Genomic DNA, 23427 nt, shown 5'->3' on the forward strand with positions numbered 1-23427 from the left:
TTTCGGTAAGTTCCGAAACTGTGTGTGTGTGTGTACGGTATGTGTATGGGTGCCGTATGGGGCTGTATGTGTGTGGGTGCCGTGTGGGGCTGTACCGGTACCGTATGTGTCAGTGTGTGTGGTGGCAGAGTGGGGGGCAGAACCACTGTATGGGGAGGCTGCAGGGGGGAGGATGGGGTGGATGCCGGATCTCAAACAATGGGGAGGCTGCAGGGGGGAGGAAGGGGTGGATGCCGGATCTCAAACAATGGGGAGGCTGCAGGGGGGAGGAAGGGGTGGATGCCGGATCTCAAACAATGGGGAGGCTGCAGGGGGGAGGAAGGGGTGGATGCCGGATCTCAAACAATGGGGAGGCTGCAGGGGGGAGGAAGGGGTGGATGCCGGATCTCAAACAATGGGGAGGCTGCAGGGGGGAGGAAGGGGTGGATGCCGGATCTCAAACAATGGGGAGGCTGCAGGGGGGAGGATTGTCATTTTTTTCCAATGTAAGGCCTCCCCCGAAAGTAAGGCAGGGTGGGACTTTTGGGGGTAAAATTAATGTAAGACAGGGCCTTACTTTCGGGGAAACACGGTAACACTTTGGTCATTTTCATTTAGGGTTGTACTCACTTTTGTTGGCAGTGGTTTTGATATTAATGGGTGTGTTTTAAGTGATTTAGAGGGCACCCCAAACTTACACTGTTATACAAGCTGTACACTGACTACTTTATATTGTATCAAAGTTTCATAACTTCAGTGTTGTCCCATGAGAGAATGTAATAAGATATTTACAATAATGTGAGGGGGTGTACTCACTTTTGATCATTAAAAACATGGTCTATAATGGCCACTCTGACTACACAAAAAAAAAAAAGTTCCATTATGGCAGGTAAAGTGATCAATCTGACTTTATACGAACCTTTCGTGCACCTTATCCTCATTACAGCCTCAAACCCAATCTTCCGGATAAGGTATCGCTTTAATTCTTTCTGCAGTTTCTCCACTTGCACTGGATTATGCTGGTGATGGTAAGAACGGTAATAGTAGACACTACCGGCTGAATATCTGGAAATGCAGCCTGAAGCAAACAGTGAAATATAAGCAGACATCTTAGTACATGAAGCGGTCTGATATGCAGAATATTACATAAATTAAAAAAAGCAATTCTGCACCGCACCCAAAGAAGCCAAATCTGAGTATCTGCCACTCAGGAGAAACAGATCCACTGCTACTTGCTGTCCTGAGCAATCCAAGGCAAGCTTCTTGTAGAAGTCAGTCGCTGGGGTCAAGTTATGAATTTCCTGTAAAAATAGAAAAAAGGCGATTACATTCCATCTGCAGAGACGGCCAACAAAAATAGCAGCTTATTAAAGGGGATGTCCCAGTTAGGTAAAAAGATTTTACCTTACTTATTCTTGATTTCAGAGACTGGTTATACGGTCTACATTGGCTGCAGACATCACAGCCCATTTATCGCATGGGACCACTGCAGCCAATCACAAGCCGCAGTCTCTTGCTGGTTGATCTGCCCTGAGCAGGGCAGATCAAAGTGCGCCTGCGCAGGACCTCGCTGTTGACTAGTGTAGATGACGTAGAATGCATCATGCACACAGGCTTCAGAAGGAGGACAAAGATAGCCGAAAGAGGAGGAGCCGGAACCGGAGACGCCCATCCGACCAGTCTGCTCCGCACCAACCGTTAGGTAAGTATTATGAACATTCGGTGACAGGCTCTCTTAAGTACTTTTTACCAGAGAAGAAAAAAAACAATTTAAAGGGGCTGTCCACTACTCTGACAACACCCTTCAAGTGCTATATTTCCCTGTTAAATGGACAGCTTCACTCTAACTTCCTTTACATAAAACTTACATCTGGAAGAAACAAGGGCTGCTGCTCCCTCATCTCCGCCGACTGTCAGTTACATCTGAAGGAAGTGTAAGGGAAGTGGCCGCTGAATGACTGCAGGGCTCACTTAACATAAAGTCACGCAAGCCCCAGGAGACCAGGAGCTGTTCTAGCTGGAATGGCGCTAACACTTAAGGTGAATATAGGCTGTCACAATTGATATTGAGAGGGGGCTGTTCAAGTAGTGGAAAGCCCCTTTAAGTAAGGCTGTAGGGACAGTGACTACAGTAACCAGGTATGACAGAAGTGATCTCTAGAATAGCTTCTATACATGTCCACAATTTAAACCATTAACCAGTTCAGGACAATGCAATTATTTATCATCTTTGTTTTCCACCTAAGGGTAATAATTTTTTAATTTTCATTGCTGACACACCTGTATGGCAGCTAGTTTCTGGTGGTAGGTGTTCTAGATTTTTTTTTTTCCTCAATAGTACCCTTTAATTCACCATAAAATGTATTATAAAATGGGCATATTATTTGTACACGAGAATAGGACTGGCACATCACTTATTTCTTCCAAAGACAATACTAAGGACCAAGGGGCATACACAGCGAAAAGCGATTCCGGCAGCTAAATAGGAAAGGGTTCTTTACAGTTAGAGCAGTCAGACTGTGGAATGCTCTACCACCAGAGGTAGTAATGGCCGATACTATAACAGCTTTTAAAAAAGGGCTGGATGATTTCCTCAGTACATACAACATTTTTGGTTATAAATGACTTAGTGACTAAATGTAGAACTGGTGGAGGAAAGTTGGACCTAAGTCTTTTTTCAACCTAAGTAACTATGTAAAAAAAAAAAAAAAAAAAAAATAATATTAGGCAAAATCTCTGCCCCGCCCGAAGCACTTCGTTCACTGGAGGCTCACCTTTGCAGAGGACTTTTGGTTAGGCTCCTCACGGGGTTTCAAGGCTCCGGCACCCAATGTTGGCAATTGGGTTTGGAAAACAGATATTCTTCCTCCAGTGGGTGATATCAGCTTGTAGGCAGCCTGGAGTGCTGGCCCCAGAGCACTCTGAGTCTCTGATGACTTTGTGAACATTTCTGGCAGGTTCTTCAGTAAGTCCTGGACCAACTAAGTATAGAAATATTAAACATTAACTCCGTTCTGGTAATTGTCGGGAATCGACATAAAACGGGTGGGAAAGTGTAGGTTGGGACTCCATAAAATAACGACAAGCATTACTGACCTGAAATCTCCTGCTGCTCCACTGATGACTGCCAATATTTGTTTACTGTGCTATACAGGTGACGCACAACTGAATTCAGTGATTGTTTGCAGCGGTCGCAGATCAAGCGTGAGGTCAGCGATTGTGCAAACAATTGTTAGCCTAAATCGGTGTGTCCAGTGACGTCAATGATATAGCACAATACACACGGACGCATGGGGAGCAGCAAAGCAGGGAGGGATTAAAAAATAAGTACCGTATATATTCTGTTATAAGCCGAGGTGCTTAATTTTACCACCAAAAACTGGGAAACCCTATTGACTCGAGTATAAGCCTACGATAATTTAGAGAAGGAAAGTTTAAAAATTATTTTTTCCATGTTAAAATGGGGGTCAGTCTTCTAATCCTAGTGGGTGTGTTATATTAGCTCACCAGGGCGGCACAGCAGTGGCTCAGGAGGCTGGGTTGACGATGTTGTGGTCTTGAAGGACAGGGGTGTTCGCGGCTCAGAAGAGTCACACGGCGGAAGGACAGCAATACTTCGGGCTCAGGGATGTTGTAGCTCAGGAAAATGGCAGTGGAAGTGGTGCGTCTGCAGATTGATATCCGCGGCCATTTTGTTGGTCTATCACGTCAGCCGCCGAAAGCCTCAACGTAGCCCACAGCCCGGCTCAATGGCACCCACCGCGACACCCCTGACCCCCAGTATTGCCGACACTCCTGAGCCGTGACACCCTTGAGCCAAGTTATCGCCGACCATCCGTCTTGTGACCCCGCCACACCGACCTGGTACCCTTTATCAGGATTATAAGACATAGCCGCATTTTCCCCACAGTTTTTTTTGGGGTGCGGGGGGAGTGTGTCTTATAATCCAGAAATGGAACCCTCGCACAAGTATAAGCCGAGGGGGCTTTTTCAGCATAAAAAAATGTTCTGAAAAGGTTGGCTTATACACGAGTATCTACAATAATGCGTCTTATCAATTCCCCCCAACCTGGGCTTATTTTTTGTTGATTCCAAAGTACAATTCCAAATGTTTATCTTCACAGATAGATGTGACAGTATGCAGTTTCCCTAAGTGAAAATTAACTACTGGACGTTCCTACATATAATCATGTGTAAATTCTAAATAAAACACCATCATTTAGGTCTCCAGTGGCAAAAAGCTTCTAGTCAATGTTTTAATGTACATAAACAGTTCTATTTTCTCAATCATTTTAGCAAAGAAGGGAATTTTGTTTACTTACGGTAAATTCCTTTTCTTCTAGCTCCAATTGGGAGACCCAGACAATTGGGTGTATAGCTATGCCTCCGGAGGCCACACAAAGTATTACACTAAAAGTGTAAAGCCCCTCCCCTTCTGCCTATACACCCCCCGTGCTCACGGGCTCCTCAGTTTTGGTGCAAAAGCAAGAAGGAGGAAAAAATTATAATTGGTTTAAAGTAAATTCAATCCGAAGGAATATCGGAGAACTGAAACCATTCAACATGAACAACATGTGTACACAAAAAACAGGGGCGGGTGCTGGGTCTCCCAATTGGAGCTAGAAGAAAAGGAATTTACGGTAAGTAAACAAAATTCCCTTCTTCTTTGTCGCTCCATTGGGAGACCCAGACAATTGGGACGTCCAAAAGCAGTCCCTGGGTGGGTAAATAATACCTCATAATAGAGCCGCAACCGGCTCCGTCCTACAGGTGGGCAACCGCCGCCTGAAGGACTCGCCTACCTAGGCTGGCATCTGCCGAAGCATAGGTATGCACCTGATAGTGTTTCGTGAAAGTGTGCAGGCTCGACCAGGTAGCCGCCTGACACACCTGCTGAGCCGTAGCCTGGTGCCGCAAAGCCCAGGACGCTCCCACGGCCCTGGTAGAATGGGCCTTCAGCCCTGAGGGAACCGGAAGCCCGGAGGAACGATAAGCCTCGAGAATTGGTTCCTTGATCCACCGAGCCAGGGTTGATTTGGAAGCTTGTGTCCCTTTACGCTGGCCAGCGACAAGGACAAAGAGTGCATCCAAGCGGCGCAGGGGCGCCGTACGAGAAATGTAGAATCTGAGTGCTCTCACCAGATCTAACAAGTGCAAATCCTTTTCACATTGGTGAACTGGATGAGGACAAAAAGAGGGTAAGGAGATATCCTGATTGAGATGAAAGGGGGATACCACCTTAGGGAGAAATTCCGGAACCGGACGCAGAACCACCTTGTCCTGGTGAAACACCAGGAAGGGGGCTTTGCATGACAGCGCTGCTAGCTCAGACACTCTCCGAAGTGATGTGACTGCCACTAGGAAGACCACCTTCTGTGAAAGGCGCGAGAGAGAGATATCCCTCATTGGCTCGAACGGTGGTTTCTGAAGAACCATCAGCACCCTGTTCAGATCCCAGGGTTCTAACGGACGCCTGTAAGGAGGTACGATGTGACAAACCCCCTGCAGGAACGTGCGTACCTGTGGAAGTCTGGCTAGGCGCTTCTGAAAAAAGACAGAGAGCGCAGAGACTTGTCCCTTAAGGGAGCCTAGTGACAAACCCTTTTCTAATCCGGATTGAAGAAAGGACAGAAAAGTGGGCAAGGTAAACGGCCAGGGAGAAACGCCCTGAGCAGAGCACCACGACAGGAAAATTTTCCACGTCCTGTGGTAGATCTTGGCGGACGTTGGTTTCCTAGCCTGTCTCATGGTGGCAATGACCTCTTGAGATAATCCTGAAGACGCTAGGATCCAGGACTCAATGGCCACACAGTCAGGTTCAGGGCCGCAGAATTCAGATGGAAAAACGGCCCTTGAGAGAGCAAGTCTGGTCGGTCTGGGAGTGCCCACGGTTGGCCGACCGTGAGATGCCACAGATCCGGGTACCACGACCTCCTCGGCCAGTCTGGAGCGACGAGGATGGCGCGACGGCAGTCGGCCCTGATCTTGCGTAACACTCTGGGCAACAGTGCCAGAGGAGGAAACACATAAGGGAGTTGAAACTGCGACCAATCCTGAACTAAGGCGTCTGCCGCCAGAGCTCTGTGATCTTGAGACCGTGCCATGAACGTCGGGACCTTGTTGTTGTGCCGGGACGCCATTAGGTCGACGTCCGGCATGCCCCAGCGGCAACAGATCTCCTGAAACACGTCCGGGTGAAGGGACCATTCCCCTGCGTCCATGCCCTGGCGACTGAGAAAATCTGCTTCCCAGTTTTCTACGCCCGGGATGTGAACTGCGGATATGGTGGAGGCTGTGGCTTCCACCCATAGCAGAATCCGCCGGACCTCCTGGAAGGCTTGCCGACTGCGTGTCCCGCCTTGGTGGTTGATGTATGCCACCGCTGTGGAGTTGTCCGACTGAATTCGGATCTGTTTGCCTTCCAGCCACGGCTGGAACGCCTTTAGGGCAAGATACACTGCCCTTATCTCCAGAACATTGATCTGAAGGGAGGACTCTGTCTGAGTCCAAGTCCCCTGAGCCCTGTGGTGGAGAAAGACCGCTCCCCACCCTGACAGGCTCGCGTCCGTCGTGACCACAGCCCAGGATGGGGGCAGGAAGGATTTCCCCTTTGACAGAGAAGTGGGAAGAAGCCACCACTGAAGGGAAGCTTTGGCTGCCCGAGAAAGGGAGACGTTCCTGTCGAGGGACGTCGACTTCCTGTCCCATTTGCGGAGAATGTCCCATTGAAGTGGGCGCAGATGAAACTGCGCAAAAGGAACTGCCTCCATTGCTGCCACCATCTTCCCTAGGAAGTGCATGAGGCGCCTCAGGGGGTGTGACTGACCATGAAGGAGAGATTGCACCCCTGTCTGTAGTGAACGCTGTTTGGTCAGCGGAAGCTTCACTATCGCTGAGAGAGTATGAAACTCCATGCCAAGATATGTTAGTGATTGGGCCGGTGTCAGATTTGACTTTGGAAAATTGATGATCCACCCGAAACTCTGGAGAGTTTCCAGAGCAATGTTCAGGCTGTGTTGGCATGCCCCTTGAGAGGGTGCCTTGACAAGTAGATCGTCTAAGTAAGGGATCACCGAGTGTCCCTGAGAGTGTAGGATTGCCACCACTGTTGCCATGACCTTGGTGAAGACCCGTGGGGCTGTTGCCAGGCCAAAAGGTAGTGCCACGAACTGAAGGTGTTCGTCCCCTATGGCGAAGCGCAGGAAGCGCTGATGCTCTGGCGCAATCGGTACGTGGAGATAAGCATCTTTGATGTCTATTGATGCCAGGAAATCTCCTTGGGACATGGAGGCGATGACGGAGCGGAGCGATTCCATCCGGAACCGCCTGGTTTTCACATGCTTGTTGAGCAGCTTTAGGTCCAGAACGGGACGGAAGGATCCGTCCTTTTTTGGCACCACGAACAAGTTGGAGTAAAAACCGTGACCCCGTTGCTGAAGAGGAACCGGGATCACCACTCCTTCCGCCTTCAGGGTGCCCACCGCCTGCATAAGAGCCTCGGCTCTGTCGGGGGGTGGAGATGTTCTGAAGAAACGAGTCGGAGGACGAGAGTTGAACTCTATCCTGTAACCGTGAGATAGAATGTCTCTCACCCATCGGTCTTTTACTTGTGGCAGCCAGGTGTCGCAAAAGCGGGAGAGCCTGCCACCGACCGAGGATGCGGTTTGAAGAGGCCGAAAGTCATGAGGAGGCCGCTTTGGGAGCGGTGCCTCCGGCGGTCTTTTTAGGACGTGACTTAGACCGCCATGCATCTGAGTTCCTCTGATCTTTCTGAGGCCTTTTGGACGAGGAAAATTGAGATCTGCCCGCGGTCCGAAAGGACCGAAACCTCGATTGTACCTTCCGTGGTTGAGGTCTGTTTGGTTTGGACTGGGGTAAGGAAGAATCCTTTCCCTTGGATTGTTTAATGATTTCATCCAATCGCTCACCAAACAAGCGGTCGTCAGCCAATGGCAAACCGGTTAAGAACTTTTTGGAAGCAGAGTCTGCCTTCCATTCACGTAGCCACATGGCCCTGCGGAGTACCACCGAGTTGGCGGATGCCACCGCCGTACGGCTCGCAGAGTCCAGGATAGCATTAATGGCGTAGGACGCAAACGCCGACGCCTGATTGGTTAAGGACACCACTTGTGGGGCAGATGTACGTGTTACCGCATGAATCTGCGCCTGACAAGCTGAGATAGCTTGGAGTGCCCATACGGCAGCGAATGCTGGAGCAAAAGACGCGCCTATAGCTTCATGGATGGATTTTAACCATAGTTCCATCTGTCTGTCAGTGGCATCTTTGAGTGAAGCCCCGTCTTCCACTGCAACTATGGATCTAGCCGCCAGTCTGGAGATTGGAGGATCCACCTTAGGACACTGAGTCCAGCCCTTGACAACCTCGGGGGGGAAGGGATAACGTGTGTCCTTAAGGCGCTTGGAAAAACGCTTGTCTGGACAGTCTCGGTTTTTTTGGATTGCCTCTCTGAAGTCAGAGTGATCCAGAAACATATTTAATGTACGCTTTGGAAACCTGAAACGGAATTTCTCCTGAGAAGCAGACTCCTCAATTGGAGGAGCTGGGGGAGAAATATCCAACACCTGATTGATGGTCGCTATAAGGTCATTCACTACTGCGTCACCTTCAGGTGTATCTAGGTTGAGAGCGGCTTCAGTATCAGAATCCTGATCTGAGACCTCCGCTTCATCCTCCAGAGAGTCCCCCTGCTGGGACCCTGAACAGTGTGATGAAGTGGAGGGAATTTCCCAGCGACCCCGCTTGGGCGGCCTGGGACTGCGGTCCGTGTCAGAGACCTCACCCTGGGACCTGTGGGTTACCCCCGGGGCACATTGCTGTTCCAATTGAGGGGGACCAGGGGTCAAGGATTGGATAGAGCCCGGGGCCTGAATCACCGGTCTGGACTGCAAAGCTTCCAGTATTTTAGCAGACCATTTATCCATAGTCTCAGACAGTTTGTCAGCAAAGGCTGCAAACTCCGTCCCTGTCACCTGGACAGTGGTAGCAGGTGGATCCACCTGGGCCACCTGTAGCAGAGGCTCCGGCTGAGTAAGTGCCACAGGGGCCGAGCATTGCACACAATGAGGGTCAGTGGACCCTGCCGGTAGTACAGCTGTACATGAGGTACAGGTTGCAAAGTACGCCTGTGCTTTGGCACCCTTGCTTTTTGCAGATGACATGTTGTCTCCTCTGAGAACAACCAGGAGGGTATATAGCCAAAAATCAACAGAGCGACCGTACAGTGCAAATGTATAGCCTATAAGCCTATATATATATATACACACTTCGGTACTCAGTGGGGCCAGCACCACAGGTGCTGCTTACCGACCGCTCAGAGCGGTTGTGTGGTCACCAGATTCCCTGCCTGGGTCTCCCTGTGTTGCCTCTCCTCTCCAGCGTCTGAATCGCTGACAGGAATGGCTGCCGGCGTTCTGTGGGGAGGAGGAGACCGTGGGCGTGCCCAAGAAAAGTGCGGGAATCCAGTGCCCCACTGTACTGAGTGAGGAGGGAGGAGGATACTAATGTATGCTCCAGCCCTCCGCTGACGATCCGTGCAGCGTCCCGCCCCTCCCCTGACTGGCAGGCCTGTGGGCGGGAAAGAACGACACTAGGCCGCAGAAGCCGGGGACTAAAGTTATAAGCGCGGCCGGCAATAAGCGCGGCCGCGCGGAGTCCCCCGGCGCACTAACACCTCCAGCAATGCTGGAAAGTGTCTGGCATTAACGCTCCATGTCCGGCGCACTAACACACCCAGCAGAGATGGAAAGTGTCTGGCACAAACGCTCCATGTCCGGCGCACTAACACACCCAGCAGAGATGGAAAGTGTCTGGCACAAGCGCTCCATGCCCGGCGCACTAACACACCCAGCAGTGCTGTAATGTGTATGGGACCAGCGCTCCATGCGCGGTCCCCACGGAGACACAGAGTACCTCATAGTAGCAGGGCTTTGTCCCTGACGATATCCAGCTCCTATCCTGCAGATTCCCAGGGGCTGCGGAGGGAGCACGGTCCCAGTGCCTGGAGACCGATCCGGAACCCACTTCACCCAGAGCCCATTAAGGGATGGGGAAGGAAAACAGCATGTGGCTCCTGCCTGTGTACCCGCAATGGGCACCTCAACCTTAACAACACCGCCGACAAAGTGGGGTGAGAAGGGAGCATGCTGGGGGCCCTATTATGGGCCCTCTTTTCTTCCATCCGACCTAGTCAGCAGCTGCTGCTGACCAAGCTGTGGAGCTATGCGTGGATGTCTGCCTCCTTCGCACAAAGCATAAAAACTGAGGAGCCCGTGAGCACGGGGGGTGTATAGGCAGAAGGGGAGGGGCTTTACACTTTTAGTGTAATACTTTGTGTGGCCTCCGGAGGCATAGCTATACACCCAATTGTCTGGGTCTCCCAATGGAGCGACAAAGAAAGTGCAGCTTTTCATTCTTATTACTCTATCTGGTGTATTAAACCTATACTTAAAAAGGGAATGCGTCGCAACTTTTTCTCTTATTAATAATTATTGATGATATAATCATTTATTTTTAAAACAAAAATCAAATGTACAGTTTTAACATTTTTATTTTTCTTTCTGCAGCTGCTGGGAAGGGGGGGGGGGGGCCTGCCATTTGTATTTGCCGACGTTTAAGTGACTGAGCATGGCACCGCCATTCCACGGCCTCGGGAAGTCCAGCCCACAGCTGTTGCCACCATGGAGCCATGTACCATTTTGCTGCAGCCCTGCGCTATGCACATAACTATAATTTCTCTGTCACCGTTCCAGCAGCGACAAGCGTTAAGAGTAGGTCCAGGGCACCGGCAGTTAGAAGAGCACCAGGCTCCAGAGTTGTTCTACCACTGCAGCTGTGATCTGAGCAGTAAGAACAGTGGGGACAGGCTGAACATTCTCAGAACGAGGCTCCATAGGATTCAATAGACGTTGTGGGACATTACATCCATGGATTATGTCATAACTTCGAGGATTTTTGTTAATAAATGAACTACGCAGTGTGGGGACGTTTTTATTCATATAAACTATTTTATTAATACTATTTTATTAATACTATATTATTGTATGTGTTTTTGAACTGTACAGTTGCCAGCTTCGTAATGGTGGTATATGATGGACGCCCCTCCATTTCTATCCCCTGGGCTTGATTGCCAGCTGTCAATTCAGATCTGACATCAACACAGACAATATTACCCAGTTTGCCACCATACAAGGGTAATTGTGAACAGCCAGGCAAAGCACCAGAATTTGCGCATCTCATGGATGTGCCACTCCTCAATCATCTGCAAGCTGCTACTTTTGGTCTGGGAAGAGCTAAATAATATGGGCTTTTCCACCCTGGTAATTCCAGCCCTGAGCTATCTGCTTTACATTGGCTTGTTATACATACAAAAAAAAAAAAAAAAAAAAAATAGGGGGAACCCCACACCTTTTTTAAAATTTATTTATAAAATATTTTTTAAAAAACTGCATGAGATAAGCAGCCAAGATAAAGCAGATAGCTGACGGCTACAGCCCGTAGCTGTCTGCTTTAACTACACAGATTATTAAAAAAAAAAAAAAAGGGAGAGACCCCACTTTTTTTTTTGTTCCCAGCAGCATCCAAGCATCTTCCCCATGCGGAAAGCTAATTGATTGGCTACACTGCAGTCTTTTAAAAATCTTTATTCAGCATACGAACTTGGACTTCCATGAGAAAGACATACAGATAGGGACTCTAGATTGTGAGCCCCAATGGGGACAGTGTTGCCAATGTATGTAAAGCGCTGTGGAATTAATAGCGCTATATTAATGAATACAATTAATTATTATTATAAGTTGGTGTTCGGGCACCGGAAACTAGGTGTCCGGTACGAACCTCCAACTTTGCCGTTCAGGTTAATTCATCCCGATACATAAACGCACACTGTGTTGCGTTTTTCATCAAAACATTTTCAGCAATCCTGTAGAACAGAAAATCTGGTAACCTGGTTCACGGCCGTTTTATGGTAAACCCTTTACATATTTTATTGGCTTCACTGAATATACACAAATTAAGACATCAATTACACTGCTACAAACTGAAGTGAGCCTATTCCTAAACAACTACTAGGCATTTAATATTGTGATCATTTGTAGGATATTCCATACCTCTTTGCATTCATTTAAATTAACCAACAGGTTCTCAGGCATTGGGATAAACACATCTGTAAATGGACACATAATTTGAGTGTTAATATCAGACAGAAAAAAAATTACAGATTGAGAAATAAAATGTATAAAACCAAATTCATAGAGAAACAAAACACAATGTTGGTGGAATGTTGCAAATAGTCTCAGTCTCTATGTAGATAGTGTAGTCTAAAAAGGCACTAACATCTAATCTAATCCCTAAGTATATATCTATCCCTACAAAGTATTATGTCACATCTAAAAAATAAACTATAGGAATCTTATTAGAATATATTAAAAAATAGCATATCAAATAATATTGTTAAAAATAAGGCCCTGTGCGCACACTGCATTTTTACCCACTTTTTTTTGCGTTTTTGCTGCAGAAATTTCTTGAAAAAAATGGTTATCTTTCTGCAGACATTTCCCAGCAAAACCTATGGCAAACAAAAATAGCTGTGCGCACACTGCGTTTTTTTTTTTCTCAAGAACGTTCTTTCTGCAGAATTTCTTGAGAAAATGGGCATGTCACTTCTTTTCTGTAGGTACCTGCGTTTTTTTTGCCATAGATAAATGGTAAAAAAAAAAAACGCACCAAAACCGCGGTAAAAATGCGTGCGGTTTTCGGTGCGTTTTTTTACCACAAGTGCACTAATCTTTCAGACTCAAGAAATTTCTTGAAAAAGAAGGGAATTTTGTTTACTTACCGTAAATTCCTTTTCTTCTAGCTCCTATTGGGAGACCCAGACAATTGGGTGTATAGCTTCTGGCGGCCACACAAAGTATTACACTTTAAAAAGTGTAACCCCTCCCCTCTGCCTATACACCCTCCCGTGCATCACGGGCTCCTCAGTTTTGGTGCAAAAGCAGGAAGGAGGAAACTTATAAATTGGTCTAAGGTAAATTCAATCCGAAGGATGTTCGGAGAACTGAAAACCATGAACCAAAAGAACAATTCAACATGAACAACATGTGTACACAAAAGAACAACCAGCCCGAAGGTAACAGGGGCGGGTGCTGGGTCTCCCAATAGGAGCTAGAAGAAAAGGAATTTACGGTAAGTAAACAAAATTCCCTTCTTTGTCGCTCCATTGGGAGACCCAGACAATTGGGACGTCCAAAAGCAGTCCCTGGGTGGGTAAAAGAATACCTCGATAAAAAGAGCCGAAAACGGCCCCCTTTTACAGGTGGGCAACCGCCGCCTGAAGGACTCTCCTACCTAGACTGGCGTCTGCCGAAGCATAGGTATGCACCTGATAGTGTTTCGTGAAAGTGTGCAGACTAGACCACGTAGCTGCCTGACACACCTGCTGAGCCGTAGCCTGGTGCCGCAATGCCCAGGACGCACCCACGGCTCTGGTAGAATGGGCTTTCAGCCCTGAAGGAATCGGAAGCCCAGAAGAACGGTAGGCTTCAAGAATCGGTTCCTTGATCCACCGAGCCAAGGTTGACTTGGAAGCCTGCGAACCCTTACGCTGGCCAGCGACAAGGACAAAGAGCGCATCTGAACGGCGCAGGGGTGCCGTGCGAGACACGTAGAACCGGAGTGCTCTCACCAGATCCAAAGAGTGCAAATCCTTTTCACATTTGTGAATTGGATTAGGGCAAAATGAAGGTAAGGAGATATCCTGATTGAGATGAAAAGGGGATACCACCTTAGGGAGAAATTCCGGGACAGGACGCAGAACCACCTTATCCTGGTGAAAAACCAGGAAGGGGGCTTTGCATGACAGCGCTGCAAGCTCCGACACTCTTCGGAGTGATGTAACTGCCACTAGAAATGCCACCTTCTGCGAAAGACGTGATAAAGAAACATCCCGCAGCGGCTCGAAAGGTGGTTTCTGAAGAGCCGTTAGCACCCTGTTAAGGTCCCAGGGTTCCAGCGGACGCTTGTATGGTGGGACTATGTGGCAAACTCCCTGCAGGAACGTGCGGACCTGCGGAAGCCTGGCCAGGCGCTTTTGAAAAAATACGGAGAGCGCCGATACTTGTCCTTTGAGAGAGCCGAGTGACAAACCCTTGTCCATTCCGGATTGAAGGAATGAAAGAAAAGTGGGTAAGGCAAATGGCCAGGGAGAAAAACCATTATCAGAGCACCAGGATAAGAAGATCCGCCAAGATCTGTAATAGATCTTGGCGGACGTTGGTTTCCTGGCCTGTCTCATAGTGGCAATGACATCCTGAGATAATCCTGAAGACGCTAGAAGCCAGGACTCAATGGCCACACAGTCAGGTTGAGGGCCGCAGAATTCAGATGGAAAAACGGCCCTTGTGACAGCAAGTCTGGGCGGTCTGGAAGCGCCCACGGTTGACCCACCGTGAGATGCCACAGATCCGGGTACCACGATCGCCTCGGCCAATCTGGAGCGACGAGAATGGCGCGACGACAGTCGGACCTGATCTTGCGTAACACTCTGGGCAGCATCGCCAGAGGGGGAAACACATAAGGCAGTCGAAACTGCGACCAATCCTGAACTAATGCGTCCGCCGCCAGAGCTCTGTGATCCTGAGACCGTGCCATGAAGGCCGGGACCTTGTTGTTGTGTCGTGACGCCATGAGATCGACGTCCGGCGTTCCCCAGCGGCGACAGATCTCTCGAAACACGTCTGGGTGAAGAGACCATTCCCCCGCGTCCATGCCCTGACGACTGAGAAAATTTGCTTCCCAGTTTTCTACGCCCGGGATGTACACTGCGGAGATCGTGGAGGCTGTGGCTCCCACCCACTGCAGAATCCGCCTGACTTCCTGGAAGGCTTGACGACTGCGCGTGCCGCCTTGGTGGTTGATGTATGCGACGGCCGTGGCGTTGTCCGACTGTATACGGATCCGTCTGCCCTCCAGCCACCGATGGAAGGCCAATAAGGCTAGATACACCGCCCTTATTTCCAGAACATTGATCTGAAGGGAGGACTCTACCGGAGTCCAGGTTCCCTGAGCCCTGTGGTGGCGGAAAACCGCTCCCCACCCTGACAGGCTTGCGTCCGTGGTGACCACAGCCCAGGTTGGGGGTAGGAAGGATCTTCCTTGCGATAGAGAATTGGGACGGAGCCACCACTGAAGAGACGTCTTGGTTGCAAGGGACAGAGAGACGTTCATGTCGAGGGAAGTCGACCTCCTGTCCCATTTGCGGAGAATGTCCCATTGGAGTGGCCGCAGATGGAATTGCGCGAACGGCACTGCCTCCATCGCTGCCACCATCTTCCCCAGGAAGTGCATGAGGCGCCTCAAGGGGTATGACTGACCCCGAAGAAGAGATTGTATCCCTGCCTGCAGGGACAGCTGTTTGTCCAGCGGTAGCTTGACTACCGCTGACTGTGTATGAAATTCCATGCCGAGGTAAGTCAGTGATTGGGTCAGTGTCAACTGGGATTTTGGGAAGTTGATTATCCACCCGAACTGCTGGAGAGTCGCCAGAGCGACTGTAAGGCTGTGTTGACACGCCGCCCGAGAAGGTGCCCTGACTAGGAGATCGTCTAAGTAGGGAATCACCGAGTGGCCCTGAGAGTGTAGGACCGCCACTACGGATGCCATGACCTTGGTGAACACCCGTGGGGCTGTTGCCAGGCCGAAAGGCAATGCCACGAACTGAAGGTGCTCGTTCCCGATGGCGAAACGCAAGAAGCGTTGATGTTCGGGTGCGATTGGCACATGGAGATAAGCATCCTTGATGTCGATCGATGCTAGGAAGTCTCCTTGTGACATCGAGGCGATGACCGAGCGGAGAGATTCCATCCAAAACCGTCTGGTGCTCACATGTCTGTTGAGCAGTTTGAGGTCCAGAACGGGACGGAATGATCCGTCCTTCTTTGGCACCACGAACAAGTTGGAGTAAAAGCCGCGACCATGTTCCTGAGGGGGAACCGGGATCACAACTCCCTGTGTTTTCAGAGTGGCCACTGCCTGAAAAAGTGCGTCGGCCCGAGCGGGGGGCGGAGAGGTTCTGAAGAAACGAGTCTGAGGACGAGAGCTGAACTCTATCCTGTAACCGTGAGACAGAATGTCTCTCACCCATCGGTCTTGAACATGTGGCCACCAGGTGTCGCAAAAGCGGGAGAGCCTGCCACCGACCGAGGATGCGGTTCGGGGATGCCGAGAGTCATGAGGAGGCCGCCTTGGAGGCAGTGCCTCCGGCGGCCTTTAGAGGCGTGACTTAGACCGCCACGCATAGGAGTTCCTCTGGCCTTTCTCCGGCCTGTTGGACGAAGAGGACTGGGGCTTGGCGGAGGGACGAAAGGACCGAAACCTCGATTGAATTTTCCGTTGCTGAGGTCTCTTAGGTTTGGACTGAGGTAAGGAGGAGTCCTTTCCCTTGGATTCATTAATAATCTCATCCAATCGTTCGCCAAACAATCGGTCGCCAGAAAACGGCAAACCGGTTAAGAACCTCTTGGAGGCCGAGTCTGCCTTCCATTCGCGCAGCCACATGGCCCTGCAGACTGCCACAGAGTTAGCGGATGCCACAGCTGTACGGCTAGCCGAGTCTAGGACTGCGTTCATGGCGTAGGAAGAAAAAGCTGTCGCTTGAGAAGTCAGAGACGCAACCTGCGGAGCAGAATTACGTGTGACTGCATTAATCTCAGCCAGACAAGCTGAGATAGCTTGTAGTGCCCACACGGCTGCAAAGGCCGGGGCAAAAGACGCGCCCGTGGCTTCATAGATGGATTTCACCAGGAGCTCTATCTGCCTGTCAGTGGCATCCTTCAGCGATGAGCCATCTGCCACCGATACCACAGATCTAGCCGCCAATCTAGAGACTGGAGGATCCACCTTGGGACACTGAGCCCAACCCTTAACTACGTCAGAGGGGAAGGGGTAACGTGTGTCAGTAAGGCGCTTAGTAAAGCGCTTGTCCGTAACCGCTCTGGGCTTCTGGACAGCATCTCTGAAGTTAGAGTGATCGAAAAAAAGCACTCCGTGTACGTTTGGGGAACCGAAACTGGTGTTTCTCCTGCTGAGAAGCCGACTCCTCTACAGGTGGAGGCGGGGGAGACAGATCTAACACCTGGTTAATGGACGAGATAAGATCATTAACTAAGGCGTCCCCTTCAGGTGTATCAAGATTGAGAGCAACGTCAGGTTCAGAGCCCTAAGCTGCGACGTTCGCCTCGTCCTCCAGAGAGTCCTCGGGCTGGGAACCCGAACAGCGTGAAGAAGTCGGGGAAGATTCCCAGCGAGCCCGCTTAGTCGGTCTGGGACTGAGATCCGGGCAGGAGTCCTACGCGTGGGACCTAGGGCCCAACCTGGGAGCGCGCTGCGGCGCGGACCGAGAGGGGCCTGGAGGCGACGAGCTAACGGGGACCGGGGCCTGTGTAAGGACCGGTCTGGACTGCAAAGCTTCTAGCAGCTTGGCAGACCATTTGTCCATAGACTGAGCCATGGATTGTGAAAGTGACTCAGAGTTTCTCAGCAAACGCAGCAAACTCTGTCCCTGCCGCCTGGACAGGGGGAGCAGGGGGGTCTACATGAGCCGAGGGGCCCACTAGTGACCGAGGCTCCGGCTGAGCAAGCGAAACAGGGGTTGAGCATTGCTCACAGTGAGGGTAGGTGGAACCCGCAGGCAACATAGCCGCACAAGAGGTACAGGTCGCAAAAAAACCCTGTGCCTTAGCACCTTTGCTCCTTGTGGACTACATGCTGTTGTCTCCTAGGAGAGTGATCACTGAGGGTATATGGGAAGGGGTATACAGCCCGACCGAACAGAAATATGTATATAAATACGTATCTAAATACGTATCTATTCCGGCACCCTGGGGGGGGACCAGCAGCGGGTGACCGGTGTGGCTTACCGACCGCTAAAAAGCGAGTGTGTGCCTCCAGATTCCCTGCCTTAGGTCTCCCAGAGCTGCAGAGCTCTTCTCTGATAATCCTCCACCGGCAGAATGCCAAAAAACATGGCTGCCAGAGCTCTCAGGGGAGGAGTGGAGCCGTGGGTGGTGCTAGAAAAGTGCGGGAATCTGGGGTCCCCACAGTGATCAGTGAGGGGGGAGGAAACATACAGGATGCTCCGGCCCTCACAGCCGACGTCAGGCCGGCCGTCCCGCCCTTACCCCTGACAGGCAGGCCCGGGGGCGGGATTTTAGCTACTAGGCCGCGATGAAGCCGGGGACTAAATTTAAGACCGCGGCCGACAAGCAGGCTCGGTCGGCGCGGAAGTCCGCCGGTCTTCCGAAATCAGCAGCTGCTGCAGCATCCGGGAATAAGGCGCTCCATGCACAGTCCCCATGGGGACACAGAGTACCTTATAGATGCAGGGCCCGATCCCTGAGAAGCCGGGGACTAAATTTAAGACCGCGGCCGACAAGCAGGCTCGGTCGGCGCGGAAGTCCGCCGGTCTTCCGAAATCAGCAGCTGCTGCAGCATCCGGGAATAAGGCGCTCCATGCACAGTCCCCATGGGGACACAGAGTACCTTATAGATGCAGGGCCCGATCCCTGAGGAAGAATATACTCCTGTCCAGCAGATTCCCACAGGGGCTGCGGAGGGAGCCCGGTCCCAGTGAATGGACGACCGGTCAGGATCCCACTTCTCCCAGAGCCACTAAGGGATGGTAAAGGAAAACGGCATGAGGCTCCGGCCTTTGTACCCGCAATGGGTACCTCAACCTTAACAGCACCGCCGACTTTAGTGGGGTGAGAAGGGAACATGCCGGGGACCCCGTGGGGGTCCTCTTTTCTTCCATCCGACATAACTAAGTATGAGAATGCATGAGTGGATGTGTGCCTCCTTCCACACAAAGCATAAAACTGAGGAGCCAGTGATGCACGGGAGGGTGTATAGGCAGAGGGGAGGGGTTACACTTTTTAAAGTGTAATACTTTGTGTGGCCTCCGGAGGCAGAAGCTATACACCCAATTGTCTGGGTCTCCCAATGGAGCGACAAAGAAAAATCCTTTCTAGTGAACAGAGCCTAAACCATTCTAGGAAATACAAAACTGTTTAGATGGACGTGTGCAAATCTGGATATCAAATAGTAAATGTGCAAATTAGTACTAAAATATACACATAAAGTATACATATAGAAAATTAATAAATTAATATACATCAAAAGAATATATTATAGCTATATGTATAAATTACAATTATAAATTACAATTATACTTATTTCTCAAAAGGATGCTTTAATGAATAAACGTCTCATCATGTAATTCAGACAATACGCATAAAAAAACTATTCTGATTTAGTTTAATTCACCAAGTCACAACTATCATATGCACCTTATAAAAAGCATTATTAACCTTTTCACGGAAAAAAAAGAGAATTTTGTTTACTTACCGTAAATTCTTTTTCTTATAGTTCCGTAATGGGAGACCCAGACCATGGGTGTATAGCTTCTGCCTCCGGAGGACACACAAAGTACTACACTAAAAAGTGTAGCCCCTCCCTCCGAGCATATACACCCCCTGGTTAACCAAATATAGCCAGTTTAGTGCAAAAGCTGAAGGAGAGTAGCCACCCACAAGTAGAGATAGAGCAAGAACCGGAACAACCGGAGCCTCTGTCTACAACAACAGCCGGTGATAACACGCGGAACAAGAAACTGCCAACAGGCAACAGGGAGGGTGCTGGGTCTCCCATTACGGAACTATAAGAAAAAGAATTTACGGTAAGTAAACAAAATTCTCTTTTTCTTCATCGTTCCTATGGGAGACCCAGACCATGGGACGTCTCAAAGCAGTCCATGGGTGGGAATAAACAGAAAACTGAGAAGTAGGCGAAACCTAACTTCGCAAATGGGCGACAGCCGCCAGAAGGGTGCGTCTGCCCAAGCTCGCATCTGCCGAAGCATGAGCATGCCCTTGTAGTGCTTCGAAAAGGCATGCAGACTAGTCCAAGTGGCAGTCTGACAGACCTGCTGAGCCGTAGCCTGGTGCCTGAAACCCAAGAGGCACCGACAGCTCTGGTCGAGTGTGCCTTGATCCCCCGGCGGGGGAGGCACTTGAGTACACTGGTAGGCATCGGAAATGGCTGACATAATCCAACGAGCTAGGGTCGGCTTAGATACGCCGACCTGTGGTCAGCACAAAAAGAGAGGTGCACCGCCTAAGAACAGCGGTGCGAGACACATAGATCCGGAGCGCCCGCACCAGATCCAGGATATGCAACGCTTTTTCAAAGCGATGAACAGGAGCCGGACAAAAGGAAGGCAGGGAAATGTCCTGGTTAAGGTGGAGGAGAAACCACCTTAGGGAGGAAGTCCGGAGTCGGACGGAGAACCACCTTGTTTTGATGAAAAACCAAAAGAGGTGACTCCGAGGAGAGTGCAGCCAAATCAGAGACTCTCCCGAGGGAAGTTATGGCCACTAGAAAGACCACCTTCTGTGAAAGACGAGACAAAGAAACCTCCCTAAGAGGCTCAAAGGGGGGTTTCTGGAAGCCGTGAGGACCAGATTAAGGCCCCAGGGATCCAAAGGCCGCCGGTAAGGCGGAATGATGTGAGATGCGCCCTGTATGAAGGAGTGCACCTGAGCCAGCCGGGCGATACGCCGCTGGAAACTTCCGGAGTGCCCCACTTGCGGCAGATTAACCGAAACACTGCCGGATGCAGAGCCCACTCGCCGCTGTCCACGGTTTGACGGCTGAGACAATCTGCCTCCCAGTTTTCCACGCCTGTGTTGTGGACTGCGGATGTGGTGGACCTGGAATCCTCCGTCCACTGAAGGATACCAACAGTGCCAGGCGGCTGAGTGTCACGCCCTGGTGTTAATGTAGGCAACCGCTGTGGCGTTGTCTGACTGGACTCGAATGTTCTTGCCCGCCAATAGGTGGTGAAAGGCCAAGAGAGCTAGAAGCACAGCTCTGATTTCCAGCACAGTGATCGAGAGGGCTGATTCGGACGGAGTCCAAGTGCCCTGCGCTCTGTGGTAGCGATATACCGCTCCCCAGCCGGATAGACTGGCATCCGTGGTGCAGATCACCCAGGACGGGGCCAGGAAGGAGCGTCCCTGAAGAGAGAGGGGCCGAAGCCACCACTGAAGGAAGTCCCTGGTATGTGGCGACAGAGCCACTAACCTGTGCAAGAAGGAAGTCCGCTTGTCCCAACAGCGGAGAATGTCCAGCTGCAGGACGCAGATGGAACTGGGCAAGGGAACCGCTTCCATTGACGCCACCATCTGACCCAGCACCTGCATTAGGTGCCTGATGGAATGACGGCGGGGCCTCAGCAAAGAGCGCACCGCTAGTGGAGGGACTGCTGTTCGACTAAAGGCAGCTTCACAAGTGCCGGCAGAGTCTCGAATTGCATCCCTAGGTACGTGAGCTTCTGGGTCGGAGTCAGAGTGGACTTGGGCAGAATGACAAGCCACCCGAATTGGACTAGAGTGGCGAGAGTAAGCGAGGCACTCCGCTGACGGTCTGCACAGGATGACGCCTTGACTAGAAGGCCGTCAAGGAAAAGGGATGCCAACCCTTGGAGGTGCAGAACCGCAACCACTGCTGCCATGACCCTGATGAATACTCGAGGGGCCGTGGCTAACCCGAAGGGAAGAGCCACGAATCGGAAATGTTCCTCTCTGATTGCAAAACGTTGCCAACGCTGGTGCGAAACTGCAATTGGCACATGCAGATAGACATCTCTGATGTCGAGGATGCAAAGAATCTCCTTGGGTCATTGAGGCAATGACTGATCGGAGAGACTCCATGCGAAAAAGCCGCACCTGAACATGCTTGTTGAGAAGCCTGAGATCCAGGATGGGCCGGAAGGAACCGTCCCTTTAGGGGACTAGGTAGAGATTTGAGTAGAAACCTCTGAACCGTTCCCAGGCGGGAACCGGTACAATTACTCCGTTGGCCTGCAAGGATGCCACGGCCTGAGAGAAGGCGGCGGACTTGGAGCAGGGGGGAGTTGACAGAAAAAAAATCTGTTTGGCGGGCTGGATAGAATTCTATCCTGTAGCCGTGGGAGATGATGTCCCGCACCCACTGATCGGAGACGTGTTGAAACCACATGTCGCCAAGCGGGAGAGCCTACCACCGACCAAGGACGTTGCTGGCGCGGCCAGATAGTCAAGAGGAGGCTGCGTCAGTGGCAGCAGCTCCTGCGGTCTTCTGAGGACGCGGCTTCGTGCGCCAGTTGGGTTTTTGGTCCTTGGCTGAGTTAGTGGACGAGGCCGAGGGCTTAGAGGACGACCAGTTGGAGGAACGAAAGGAACGAAACCTCGACTGGTTCCTGCCCTGTTTTTGCTTGTGGCATGGAAGTACTCTTCCCGCCAGTAGCTTCCTGAATAATTTCATCCAGTTGTTCACAGAACAGCCTGGGCCCAGCAAATGGGAGCCCAGCAAGGGACTTCTTTGAAGAAGCGTCTGCCTTCCACTCTCGAAGCCACAGGATCCTGTGGATAGCGAGAGAATTGGCCGAAGCCACCGCAGTGCGGAGCCTCCAGCATGGCAGACATGGCATAGGATGAAAAGGCTGAAGACCTGGAAGTTAAGGCAACCATCTCGGGCATAGAGTCCCTGGTGAGGGAATGCATCTCCTCTAGAGAAGCAGAGATGGCTCTGAAGCCCACACTGCTGCAAAAGGTGGGGAGAACGAGGCCCCTGCCGCCTCATATACAGATGGCGGACAGTGGAATCCTTAAGGGAGTTGCCATCAGCCACTGATACAACTTTCCGGGCTGAGAGTCTAGACACCGGAGGGTCTACCTTTGGTGAATGAGCCCACTCCTTGACCACCTCTGGTGGAAACGGAAAACGGTCATCAGAACCACGCTTTGGGAAGCGTCTGTCAGGACAGGCTCTGGGCTTGGTCACAGTGGCCTGAAAAACTGGAGTGGATAAGGAACACACTCCTTGTTCTCTTAGGCAAGGTATACTGATGCTTTTCTGCCAGAGAGGGGTGCTCCCCTGATACAGGCGGATTGAGGTCCAGTACAAATATAATGGATGCAATCAAATCATTAGCATCTGCGTCACTTTCGGACAGATCAATGGGGTACATGGAGTAGCGTCCGAGCCCCCAGTAAAGGCATCCTCCTTGTCCTTAGAGTCAGCTCGTGAACCAGAGCCGCGGGACGAGGAAGGAAAGGGGACCCTGCATCTCCATTTTAGGAGGACGGGGTCTGAGACCAGATGAAGAATCCTCTGTCAGCTTTGCTGAGCGAGCCGTAGCAGCAGAAGCGCCCTGAGAAGGGGGCTGATGCATGCTCAGCAGTGTCCGGGACAGCTGTCCCCCGGAGAGAGGGATTCTACCCAAGCCGGGGGTTCAGCCACCGGAGCCGGAGCAGCCGGAGGGACCACTGGGGATGAGCCTCCAGGCTGAGGCACCACTATGTTAGAGCAGGCATCACAATGTGGTTATGTGC

General features: G+C 50.9%; 1 protein-coding gene across 1 annotated transcript in view; it reads right to left on the reverse strand.

The window, feature by feature from the left end:
- Positions 1-23427, reverse strand: part of SEC24A (SEC24 homolog A, COPII component) — a 158827-nt gene that overhangs the window by 54798 nt on the left and 80602 nt on the right. The window contains exons 12-15 of the mRNA XM_075344468.1: positions 12106-12161; positions 2754-2960; positions 1157-1280; positions 899-1057 (exon numbers count right to left, since the gene is read on the reverse strand). Coding sequence (XP_075200583.1) covers positions 899-1057; positions 1157-1280; positions 2754-2960; positions 12106-12161 — 546 coding nt within the window. The remainder of the gene's footprint in view (positions 1-898; positions 1058-1156; positions 1281-2753; positions 2961-12105; positions 12162-23427) is intronic.

This window comes from Anomaloglossus baeobatrachus, chromosome 4 (assembly GCF_048569485.1).
Source record: "Anomaloglossus baeobatrachus isolate aAnoBae1 chromosome 4, aAnoBae1.hap1, whole genome shotgun sequence".
Taxonomy (NCBI): domain Eukaryota; kingdom Metazoa; phylum Chordata; class Amphibia; order Anura; family Aromobatidae; genus Anomaloglossus; species Anomaloglossus baeobatrachus.